Consider the following 12,190-nt stretch of genomic DNA (forward strand, 5'->3'; position numbering starts at 1 on the left):
CTAAAACTAGTACATCATTGCTAACTATGAATTTATTACTATGTTTTTGAACAGATAATCCCAGATAATTGTGTGCCTCATTTGATGTATAAGAAAGGCAGTCTTAATGTTTTGAACATACAGCCAGGTCATCCTACGAATCTCAACTGTCCATACAAGATTTCTAAAAGAAGTGGAGACATGAAAATCAAAGGATGGAAAAATGTATGGACAGTCGTAAGGAGGTTCTTGGAAGCAAAAGGAAGCGAAGCGCAAGAATTGGAGACATGATGTTCTCCATTCTCCATAATGGAGAGTCAGGGTCTATATTGTTTTATGCTATTTTACCTTAAATAGGGTATTTAGGTCCTGCCTAATATTGATGATCATGTGCTAAGAACAGTTAAGTAGGGTTGGTTCGATGACTATCAAGATGTTGATCGTATGACTTGTTATTAATAACGAGTAGAAGTTGTATGATGATGATTAGTAGGACTTGTTAGGATTAGTATTACTTCCGACAAACTCGCTATTCGCGGTCTCGAGACTTGTAATGTTCTATCTTTGTTCGGTCTTTTGAATTCGGAGACTAATATGATGAATTGTATTCGGAGACTAATCTTCTATTGTATTTGATGAATCTGCTCTTGCTATGGGGTGTTGTCTATATTCTGTCCAATAATATATTTTGTAACCTGTGCAAAATTTTGAAAAGTAAAAAAACCCCTAATATTCATACTAATGGCGCATCACCCAATAGTGCGTCATTAGTATGCCAGATACTAATGGCGCATGATGTTCTATACTAATGGCGCACTGGGTGGTGCGCCATTAGTATACCAGATACTAATGGCGCACCGGTGGTACGCCATTAGTAAGAAATACTAGTGGTGTGATACTAATGGCGCACTAGTAGTGCGCCATTAGTAGGCAAAATTGGTGCGCCATTAGTAGCCCTTTTCCTAGTAGTGTATTAGTTATTTCCATTTATGAGACACACACACACACACACTTAAAAATCATATGTTAAACAAAATGGTTTCTAGATAGAGAAAAGTAAAAAAAGGTGTGAAATTGCATATCATCACACATTAATTTGTTCCACTCAGATGAACTGGAAATATACTTGTGTGCTTGAACCTATTTTACTTCCCGTAACTATATAGCTTACAGAGGTTTCGAGAATGCATGTTGTCTATATGAGGTGTAAGTAAATAAAAGATATAGTAATCAATGCGCTAAATATAAATCCTATACTACAAAATACTTTGGAGGATGTTGTCCTTAAATTGTTGAATCACTCATTTATCATTCTTTCATGGACAAATATGCCTTTCATGTGCTTGGGTTAAACAATCAGCTTGCATCACATGCATACTTTGTGTTTTGGGTGAATGTCAAATTTTTATCTCACAAGTGAATGGTCGCGAGAACTAGTTAGGCACACTTCTTTTGTTGTTGAAGTCAATTTTGTAGCTATGTATCAATGTATGTATTATGCCTAATAACATGACAAATCTGACCACATATGTTAGTGCGGCTCTTTGAGAATTTGATTCATTTGATTCGTAATTTCGGGTGGGGGTTGAAAAAGAGTGTTGTAAAGCTCATTGGTAGGCCATGGGACAAGACCGCTAAACTAAAGGTCATAGAGAAAAAATGGTTTTAGGATCCCAGAATGTTTAATTATGCATGATTAGACAACATGCATGGAGATTTTTTAACTATGTATGGAGCTATTGTTAAAAGCTAAATTTCCTCCCCCTCATTTGTTGGAAGCGGTGTTCCCTAGAAGGCATCTTCAAGTTGGTAAGGAATTGTTCACGATCTGGAGATTCCAAAGGGGGGAGGGGGGAATTTTTTGTGGGTTTAAAGGGGGGTGATTTCAACATCTAGAGGGATAACTGGATTACCTACGTGTCTTGCTTAAAATATCTAGGTAACAAAAATATGTCTTGCTTGAAGTGGGCCTCGAATTTGTTGCTCATAGGCTTCATCGAGGGTTGCAACATTGGTGGCAACACTATCGGCAAGGGCCCTCTACAAGGTCTACCCAGGAGGCGCTTTTAACCTACTTGGCCTTGACGACGATGTGATCACCGCAGTTGAGCTCAAGGTCAAAGAGCTCAAGAATAACGATTACACCATGTTATCCATGTTCAACTCTGTTGTGCGGGCTAAAGTCAATGGGAGGGCCTTGTTGAGAACACACGGATGTTTTGACGCACAACGTGCATCTTTTGTTGATTGTTTCTTAAAATATACCCCCTCCATAAAGAAATGTAAGAGCATTTAGATCACTAAAGTAGCGATCTAAACACTCTTATATTTGTTTACAGAGGAAGTACATGATATTCTTACATGAGGACTTCACATCCAAGTCAACATGCAATTGTGCCCAACACGACACAGCCCCCAACCTGGGTTTAGACTCAAACTCAGGCTACTTTCTAACCCAGACACAACTCAAAATGTGAATCAAAACAACTTGTACTATCTAGCAGCTAGCCACAAACAATCATATGGATGGAACCTAGCATCATGCATGGTGTGATGCATTCTACTTCTAGGATTTTTTGTGCATTAAACGATGAGTTTTTTTTAACATTTGCCTTCCCAAGCTTGCTTCTTCTTCATTGCATCTCTCTCTCATCCTATCTCGGTTTTGCATCTCAATAATTTCGGCTTGTAGAGGGTTGTGAGTAAGTTCGCAGGCTAGTTATTTGTGCATACACGTTGGACCTCAATTGTTCCATGCAGTATCTATTAATGATACATATCATTTTGTTTGCTTCTTTTGTTATTAATTGGGTTCTTGTGCAATGAGTTAGTAATCTATCTTGATCACCACCTTTTTATCCCACTTCTTCCTAAGACCAACTAACAATCTTCTGGGCCACACAACTCAACAAGTTGACGCTTATGCAACTATGTACTTCGCTTCATAGCTTGAAAGTGTGATTGCCTTTTGCTTACATGAGTTCCAGACAATAATGGATAAGACAACATACCCGATGTGAATATCATACAATCCAAAGCACTTGCCATGTCAGCGAGTAGCCATGTTGCCTTAGGCCATCTTCTCATTTCCTATAGATGCAACCATAGTCAAGCGTTCCTTTCACGCACTTAAGCACTTTGCAGATCATACCGCCCGAGCATGTGAGTTCTGGTCAAGCTTGTAGCTCACATATTAAAATTTTGAATATGGTTCTCTATTGTGTCATGTCGACCAAAGGCTTTCAACTATTTGTGCTCGACATGATTCAAGGCTCCATGCGAACTAGCGACTTATGAAAGGTTTCTCCTTGAGGTAGTGTTAATGGATACAAAGTTTTGTTGTCGGAGGACTGTTGCCACAAAAGTCAATTATGACGTTGGTCATTTCTTCTAGAGAAAGAAAGGTTTATGTTAGGGGGTCCACTTTCTCCCATCGTGTTCTATATTTTGGCAAACGTGTAGACAACACTAACTAAACATGTCAAAGCCGTTGGTCATGTCAGTGGGGTCATGCCTCATATTATAGATGATAACTTGCCCATCCCTGAATATGATGATGACTCAATCCTACTGATGGATCATGATCTTCAAAGAAAAAAAGTATCAACGTCTTCATATTGCTCTTTTGAGCATTCCTAACTTGAGTAACCTATGTTCTACCTTATGTTTTGTGGTTCCTAAGCATAGCACACGAGGCTTACTAGTTACAAGTCTTGATAAAGATTTGTGAAAATCAACTAACTAGTTCATGATGATTATCCGCCAACTATCCAACTACCGCTATATCTATACCTACTAATAAAGGAAGAAATGCTTCTTCCTGTCCGTCGTGCACTTTTCTAGAAACCCCTTCTTTTTCTTGAAACCAACCCGTGGTCCAGGTTAAAGTGAGTCCAGAAATATTTCACCAGAAACCCCCTGCTGTTTTTTGAAATCAGCCCACAGTCTAGGTTAAAGTGAGTCCAGAAACATTTTGCATTTTGCAAAAACCCCCTTCTGTTTTTTGCAATTCTCTCGTGGTCCAGGTATAAGTGAGTCCAGGAATTTTTTTTTGCAGAAAACCCTAGATATTAGGGTTAATCAAATCACAATCCATATGAAATGCTTTACAAAAATATCCATATCTTTTAAATCCTAACTCCAATTTTAATATGTTATATATGAAATTTGATTATAAAATGTGTATAATATGAATATGATGTTATTTTACCTGTTAACCATTTTCAAATGCTATTTAGGATGCAACCTTAATCAATATCACAAAATCCATGTTTCTTTCATACCTTGTCAATTCAGATTGTAAATGAACAACTCAGCAAAACCAGATTAGAGACGGAAAAAACAATCTATAAACAAGCATGCACACCTCAACAGAACCTCGCACGTGGAAAAAGAAAGCAGATTTTTGATCTTATGCCGAGAGAGAGATGCCTTAAGATTGAGCATATTCAAACGTGTTGAATATCGGTTTAGGAGCGTATGAAGGTGGGAAGGAGATGCCATGTCGAAATAACTGACGTGGACCTATTGGGGTCGTGATTCATGATTATCGCTTTAGGGGCGCATGGTAGTTTTTTCGCCCATTGCGTCACACCGACTCTTTTGCTAGTATCACTAAAAGCAATATGGCAATGACTAATCGCCGACAACACCTGACTATGGGCGGGGCCACTATATCGCTAGCACTTCACTGTTTGACCTTTTCATATATCGCTCGACAAAACATTTTGTGTTTCTTTTAGACAATTTTCTTTAGAAAAAATTAAAAAAAAGTTCATGAATTTGAAAAAAATGCTCATGAATTCTAAAAGATGTTCATGGATTTTGAAAATGTTTACGGATTTAAAACATGTTCATGAATTCAAAAAAACTCTCAAATCTGCAAAATGTTAACTGGCTTGGAAAAATATTTGTGATTTTTAAAACTTTCCAAATTAAAAAAATTCTCATGAATTCAGAAAAATTCCACGAGATTAGAAAATGCTCATGAATTCAAAAATCATACTCGCACATCTTAGAATTGTTTTGTGAATTTCAAGAATGTTCTTGAATTCAAAAGCTGTTTGAAAATAAGAACGTAAGTAAACCAAAAAAAGGAAATGGGAAACCTAAAAATAAAAATAAAAAAATCAGAAAAAACAACAACATGGAAAAATACAGAAGAAAGGACTGAAGAATCATTACATAACAACTCACTATCTTCCTTAAACTTGAAAACAAAAAAAGAGAGCACTGATTTGTTATATTGGAATAAGCGATACATATCATTTTAATTTGCGTCCGACTGCAGGCCGTTCTACAATAACTTGAAATCGGGTAAAGGCCAATGGGCCGTAAAAGAGCTTGTGGAGGTGTTTTTCCGAAATCACTAATTAAGGAGTACTCGTTGCAAAGAGCACTCCACTTTTCGAGGTCGTGATAAGTGGCGCACATGCAGCGTGCCACTTGTCGCAACCTGGGAGTTTTCCCTTTTTTCGTAGATCCGTTAATTCAAAACATTTTATCTCTTAAACCGTGCGTCCAAATCTCGAACCGTTTTCACCGCTGGATTCCTCGCGTCGAGATCTTCAAAATTAGATCCCATGTTGATAGGTTTTGACGAACTTTTTTTTCATAGAAAACCGGATGGAAAAAACCGGACCGGAAGCATGGTTTTTTCCCTTTCCGAAAGAGGCACGTCCGTGCCTCTCGCGAAATCACAACCGTGCCTCTCGTGGAAGCAAAACCGTGACTCTCGTGGAAGAAAAAAACAGAAAATGCATTTTTTTTTCGTTTCCGAGAGGCACGGCCGTGACTCTCGCGAAAGGACAACCGTGCCTCTCGCGAAAGCAAAACCGTGACTCCCGCGAAAGAAAAAAAAACAGAGAACGCGTATTTTTTCCCTTTCCGAGAGGCACAGCCGTGACTTTCGCGAAAGCACAACCGTGCCTCTCGCGGAAGCAAAACCGTGACTCTCCCGAAAGAAAAAAAATGCGTTTTGTTTTTTCCTTTCCGAGAGGCATGGCCGTCACTCTCGCGAAAGTACAAACGTGCCTCTCGCGGAAGCAAAACCGTGACTCTCGCGAAAGAAAAAAACAGAAAACGCGTTTTTTTTCGTTTCCGAAAGGCACGGCCGTGCCTCTCGCGAAAGAAAAACCGTGACTTTCGCGAAAGGAAAAAAAAAAAGAAAACGCGTTTTTTCGCGCAAAAGCTAAGAAAGACCGGGGAAAACCAAAACGTCGAAAAAACCGGAAAAAAAACCATTTAGAAAGCCGAAAACACGTGCGGAAAAATAAAAAAAAACCGAAAGAAGCGTCCAGAGCGCGACACGTGGCAAATGGCTGAGAGCGCGCTAAGTGGCGCTGATCGTTGCGAGGCTCCTGAAGGAGCGCTCGTTAACTAGTTGCTCCCGTGTTTTTTGGGCGGGCAACGCAACAGATTGGCCCACACCGATCCTAATTCAGCGCGTTTCCCTCAACAAAAAAAAATCCGAATTCAGCGCGCGCGCGCGCACCCACGGACGCAGACCGAGTCGAGTCGGGAGAAGGGAAACCAGCTGGGTTGTGTTCTTCTTTTTATATAGGCACACGTTCATTGATTCTCCAGGAAGGAAAACGAGAGCTCGACCTGCTAGTACCATTTTCTTCTTCTACTGGGAGAGAGATCGATCGTTGAGTAAGCGGCGTTCTTCTTCTTCTTCAGAGAGAAATCCATCGTTGAGTAGGTGGCCATGGTGATGAACATGGGGATGATGGCCGAGGAGAAGTCGTACTTCACGTCCATGGTGGACCAAGGTGTTGTCGATCCAGACTACGAGGAGAAGCTGCCCCTCTTACGTTCAGAGGTGACGAGGTCCCTAGAGGAGATGGAATCTCCAACCTACGACGACGCCTTCGTGAAGCTGGATTGGTCCGAGAGCCTCGAGGACAGCACCCTCGACGTCGTCAACGTCCTGGCGGCGGACGGGGACGAGTGCAGGCGCGGCGCCGCCCTGTTCGCCGGCGAGCAGCCGCTGGCAGACGCCCTGCGTGGCCAGGCCGCGTGGTACGACGCCAGGCGCGCCGAGGCCGAGGAGATCGCCTCCGGCGCGCGGCGCCTGCGGCACACGTGCCTCGGCACGGTGGCCACGGCGGAGACGGTTGACATCGTCTGCCTGAGGGCGGTGGACTACATCGAGCACGTGTTCAAGGAGATGCCCCACGTCGCCTCGTCCCCGGCGGAGCAAATGGCCGCGGCGAGGGCCCAGGCACAGGTCCAGGGCCCCGCGGCCACGCGCTTGGTGGAGGAGTTCGCCGAGATTGCCGGGAGGCTCAGGCGAGGCGCGGCGGATTTCGGGGGCGAGGACCAGGGGTTCGCCCGGGCGCTGACGGAGCGCGCGGCGACGGTGGACGCGCTGTGCGCCGGCATGAAGGCGTTCGTGGACAAGATGGAGTCCTCCGCCTACTGGAGGATGTTGAAGCATCTCAACTGAACCCGCAGCTGCCTGCCGGAACGCAAACGCCGACGGACGCCACGCCTCCCAAATACGATCTCACTCTTCGTTGGTTTCCGCTTCAAACCATCTCAATCTTTATCAAAAATTGTACCAATGCACGTCGATTTGTTTATATATGAATGAAACATTATTAGTAGCCAAACTGGTAGCGTGTCTGAGTGAATTTTCAGGTGGATCATTCGTGTGAGTTTTGATTGATTCAAGTTACTTTCGTTTTTTTTTGCGGGGTAATTCAAGTTACTTTCGTTAGAGTGCCCTTTATCTTTTGCGAGACAGGGTTAGATGCCATATATTTTGAGATGTGATAGTTGTTATTTTAGGACCATGAGTATGAAACTCGGGTGTGTTTATATTATTCAGACGTCATAAGCTGATGGAGGCTACGGGAAACCTTTGCGATCATCAAGTAGTCTCGTGTTCTCCTCGCCAACGCTGCAAGCTCATGCGCGAGAGTACATTACACTTCCTTCCCACCACGTTTATGTGATGGATTGACAACTCTTACAGTATCCTTTTTATGTCTACCATCAGAGGGTAACATAGCGATCGATTTTGGGCTTCAGGGACAAGCTCCTTCCCAAGAGTCACACAATCAGTTTCTAGGATCACAGGTCCCTTGTAAATTGTAAACCTTCGCTAACTCGCCCAGAACGCCGCAACAGCCTCGGCCTCTGCAACTGACAAGCACGGCCCAATGTGACGGCCAACAGATGTGAGCTGTTGTGGGATGCGAATTGTCAGTGGTGGGTGTGTGTTGTCCGATCCGTCAGCTCTGGGATGTTAAGATATGTTGCCAATCGTTGCCTCGGAGATCAAGACGTCGAAAAACCCGTAGATACTCCAAAGACCCTGAACGCTAATGCTGAAAGATCAACTGGAGACCAAAAGCCGGTCGGATTCAAGAAGATCCATCGACAACACACCTCCACACACTCTCCACTGCCGCAAAGGCACACCACCGAAACGGAGATAGGTTGAAGAGGACATTATTCCTGCAATGTGGCAATGCCATCACCTCGCAGCCCCAAGCAAGACACGGACCATCCTAGAACTAGACTAAACTAGGACACCCAATACGATGTACTCCCTCCTTCCATCTATATAGGGCCTAATGCGTTTTTTAAGACCACCTTTGACTATTGACAAGATTAATAGTACATAACATGCACAATGTGAATATTATATCATTGAAAGCTCCTTTCACACACGAATTTAACGATGTGCTTTGTGTAAGTTGCATGTCATATATTATTGCTCTAATATTTGATCAAAGTTAGCCTCGAAAAACGCATTAGGCCCTATATAGATGGAAGGAGGGAGTACGCCAAATCTGGGCCAAAGTCCAGCGTGCGAGCATTTAGGGCCCTGTCTCCAGAGACCTGGGCACTGCGGCCCATGGCCGCCGCCCCCCGACCGGCGAACGGACATCCGTCACTGCCACCAGCCCCAATCCAGCGCAATTGGCCAACCCCGCTGCATTGAACTCAGTGGCGTTTCAGCTGACCCCACACCACACCACACCACACCACAGCTTTTCAGAAAAAACTGCCTAAAACAATGTACAATTATTGTACATTGTGATGAAAAAAATTCAGAAAATTAGCAATGACCCCACTGATTTTCTAGGCTGACTTCGCCACTGATTGAACTCCCCTATGGAAAGATCCTCCCCGCTGCCACCAGCGCCGAGGGGGCCTTGTCCGGCGACGCCCTCCGGCGGTGGTGAGAGGCTTGGAGATGATTGACGGCGGCCAGGTCTCCGTGGGATGAGAAAGCCTATCAACATCAACAGGTTGCATTGTAGCGGCAACTCATGTATAATTTTTACTCTCTCCGTTTCAAAATATCTATCATGGTTTTAGTTTAAATTTGAAATAAAACCGTAACAGGTATTCTTAAGTACAGCATCTTTCTAGAGTATAAACATCGACTACGACAGACAGTGTTGTGGCTGGTGAGCAGCTACCTACTCGTCAATGAGCAGCGCCTGCCCGGTCTGATCTCGCGGCCTGCAGCTGCGACGAAACACACCGGGCAGCCTCGACGAGCCACGCCTGTCCGACGGCAACCGCCACCTTGAGTTGCGACGCCGTCATGTCCCTCGCCCTGGCCCTCAGCTCCAGCAGGCCCCGGTCGATGTCGTGCTCGTGCCTCGCCACCAGCGGACGGAGGAGGCCATCGTACACGTGCCCCGCACCCTGAAACCCGAACACCAGTAAGTTTCAGATTCAGAATTGGCCACATACAGACATACCGAATCAAGTGTATCTGAATGTTGATCATCTCTCAGGCTCCGGGTGTCTGGTCGACTGCTTACCCGTGTGCCGGGGTGCCAGAGGTAGAGGACGAGCAGCAGCTTCACCTCGCCGTACATTGGCAGCCATGACACTATCCAGTCCGCGAACCTCTCGACGACTGTCAGCGTCGCCACGAGAATCCTGCAGCGACAGCAACAGAGATTCAGAGAGAAGAATGACACTGAAAAACAATGCAGTACATGTCGATGCCAATGTGCTTATATACATACCAGTACTGGCACCAGAAAAGCAATTGCTCGATCTGCGGAGGGTGCACTTCCAGCATCTTGTAGCAAGCGTACGCCGGGTACGCGTAACCCAGAGCCAGGCTGCGCGCAAGACCAAAGAGAATCACTGTATTATTTTGATGGAAGAGCAAATTAAAGCGAATTATAATGGACTTTTGCCATCAATTTTGCGAATTAATTGAAGGGCTTGAAGGCAACGTGGGTGCTGCTACTCACGTTAGCAATCTGGTGATGAGTGATAACGCCATCGTCTCTAACTGCAAAGCCGAGAAATCGCAATGTTCAGAGATTTACCGTTCTTGATGAGGGAAAGATAATGCAGAGACAGAGAATGATCGTCCATTCATGTCGCCGAACAGAAATGAACCATGCTGATCAAATGAATCTGATGCGCAGTGAGCTTAAAGTGAACAATGGGAGAAAATGCGATGGAATCTGGATGCGATTCGTACAGAGCTTGATCGGAGGAGGCATTAGGCAAGCAAGCATTGGAACATCGACCGACCGACGAATGTGCAGCGAAACAAACAAGGAGTGACGATTACCTTGTGGATTAGCGGCTGGTCTCGTTCGAGGTCGGGGAGGATTGGAATCGTGGATGAACTGGAAGGGAGAGGGCAATGGCGAAGGGGGCGTGGTTTGAATATGCGCAGGGTGGGGGGAAGCGGTTGCGCTGGAGGTGGAGGTGGAGATGGATGCGCGTGCGTCCAACCGCCCCGTCGTTTCGCGCCATTGGGCTCCGGGGAGGCGGTTACAACCGAAGCGGCAGATAGATAGATGGGCTAAAACGAGCAGGGCCACGGGCGCGTGAATCCTCCCTTCTAATTTTCACACCAAAACAGAGACCCTCCATTCGTGCAGCTAAAATTTGGAGCAAATTCTTTTTTTTTGGTGATGAAGAATTTGGAGCAATTTCAGGTTTGAACTCATACGGGTTTGCAGTTGAGGTGGCATATGAGTGCCCAGGTGCGCCATGACAGAATGGCCAGGCTGTAGGATTAGGACAGAAATGACTGGCTTTTTTTTTTTGCGGGTAGAAATGACTATGAATGCGAAAGCTTAAATGTAGAATATATATTTTAGAAACTAAGTGGCGGTTTCTTCATTTTCCGCGCCGTGAGTTGCTACTTGCAACAGTAGAAAATAGGAGGAAGGAGGTCCCCCGTCCCGTCACCCCCCCCCCCCCCCCCCCGGGTTTGGCACATTTCCAAAGAATTTGTTTTGGAGAGCGAGCCTAGATTAGGAAAATAGTGTTTCCATTGAGTTGCCACACCTTCGTGTCTGCGTTTCCGTTGTTGAAGACATGAATGCACGTCTCATCGCCGTAGGTGAGCGTCGGTAGCATACCAGGCTTCTCAGGGATATCTCACCATTTGTGATGTCAGTATCAACAAAACCTGCATAGGTCGGCTTGTACAGGTTATGGTTGAGATGACCTGTACGCAAAGAAGCCCAAAGTCAAATCAACGCTAGCTAATTTGTGTATGCTAAATGCGTGAGACGATGAATTTAGGGACAAATGAGAATCAGAAGAAGCCATTGTTTAGCACCGCCCCCCGAGTTTAGCACATTTGCGAATAATTTGTTTTGGTGAGCGGGCCTGGACTAGGAAAATAGTGTTCCCTCCAAGTTGCGACACCTTGATGTCTGTCTTTCTGTTGTTGAAGATGTGAATGCGTGCCTCATCGCCGCGGGCAAGCGCCGGAGAGACCCAAGAGAGGCTGCAGGTCCTCCCCCCTTTCCCAAAGCTCTCGACGACCGACCCGTCAATCCACCAAGGAAAATGGAGAGAAGAAAGTAAGAAACAACACTTTCTGAACTTGTATAGCACAAGGACATGTTGAATGGTAGCATACAAAGCTTCTCTGGGATATCTTGCCATTTGCGATGTTAGCATCAACAAAACCTGCAAAGGTCGTCTTGTATATGTTCTGGTTCAGAGACGACCTACACCGAACAAACAAGCCCAACGTCAAATCAACACTAACTAATTTGTGTATGTTGCATGCGTGGGATTATGTATTTAAGGACAAATGAGAATCAGAAGATGACATTCCCTGGTGGGGTCGGAACGCACAAGGACGACTGACTAGCTTGGTGTTACTGATGTTGCGCGTTGCCTTTAACACCCGGAAGAAGACCGCCATTCTTTCCTCCAGCTTGGAAGAGGCAAAATGTCCACACCGCTTGGA

The 12,190-nt window shown here is 44.9% G+C and overlaps 1 protein-coding gene across 1 annotated transcript; it reads right to left on the reverse strand.

Annotated features, from left to right (window-relative positions):
• Window positions 1–9,332: 9,332 nt before the first annotated feature.
• On the reverse strand, window positions 9,333–10,666 carry LOC123107518 (putative HVA22-like protein g). The gene is made up of 5 exons (XM_044529500.1): window positions 10,544–10,666; window positions 10,215–10,255; window positions 9,981–10,079; window positions 9,771–9,891; window positions 9,333–9,651 (listed from the first exon to the last, which is right to left on the reverse strand). Exons 2-5 carry the CDS (start codon window positions 10,244–10,246, stop codon window positions 9,427–9,429), a joined length of 477 nt encoding a protein of 158 aa, XP_044385435.1. The 5' UTR covers window positions 10,247–10,255; window positions 10,544–10,666; the 3' UTR covers window positions 9,333–9,426.
• Between the last annotated feature and the right edge of the window lie 1,524 nt (window positions 10,667–12,190).

Source organism: Triticum aestivum, chromosome 5A, assembly GCF_018294505.1.
Source record: "Triticum aestivum cultivar Chinese Spring chromosome 5A, IWGSC CS RefSeq v2.1, whole genome shotgun sequence".
Lineage (NCBI taxonomy): Eukaryota > Viridiplantae > Streptophyta > Magnoliopsida > Poales > Poaceae > Triticum > Triticum aestivum.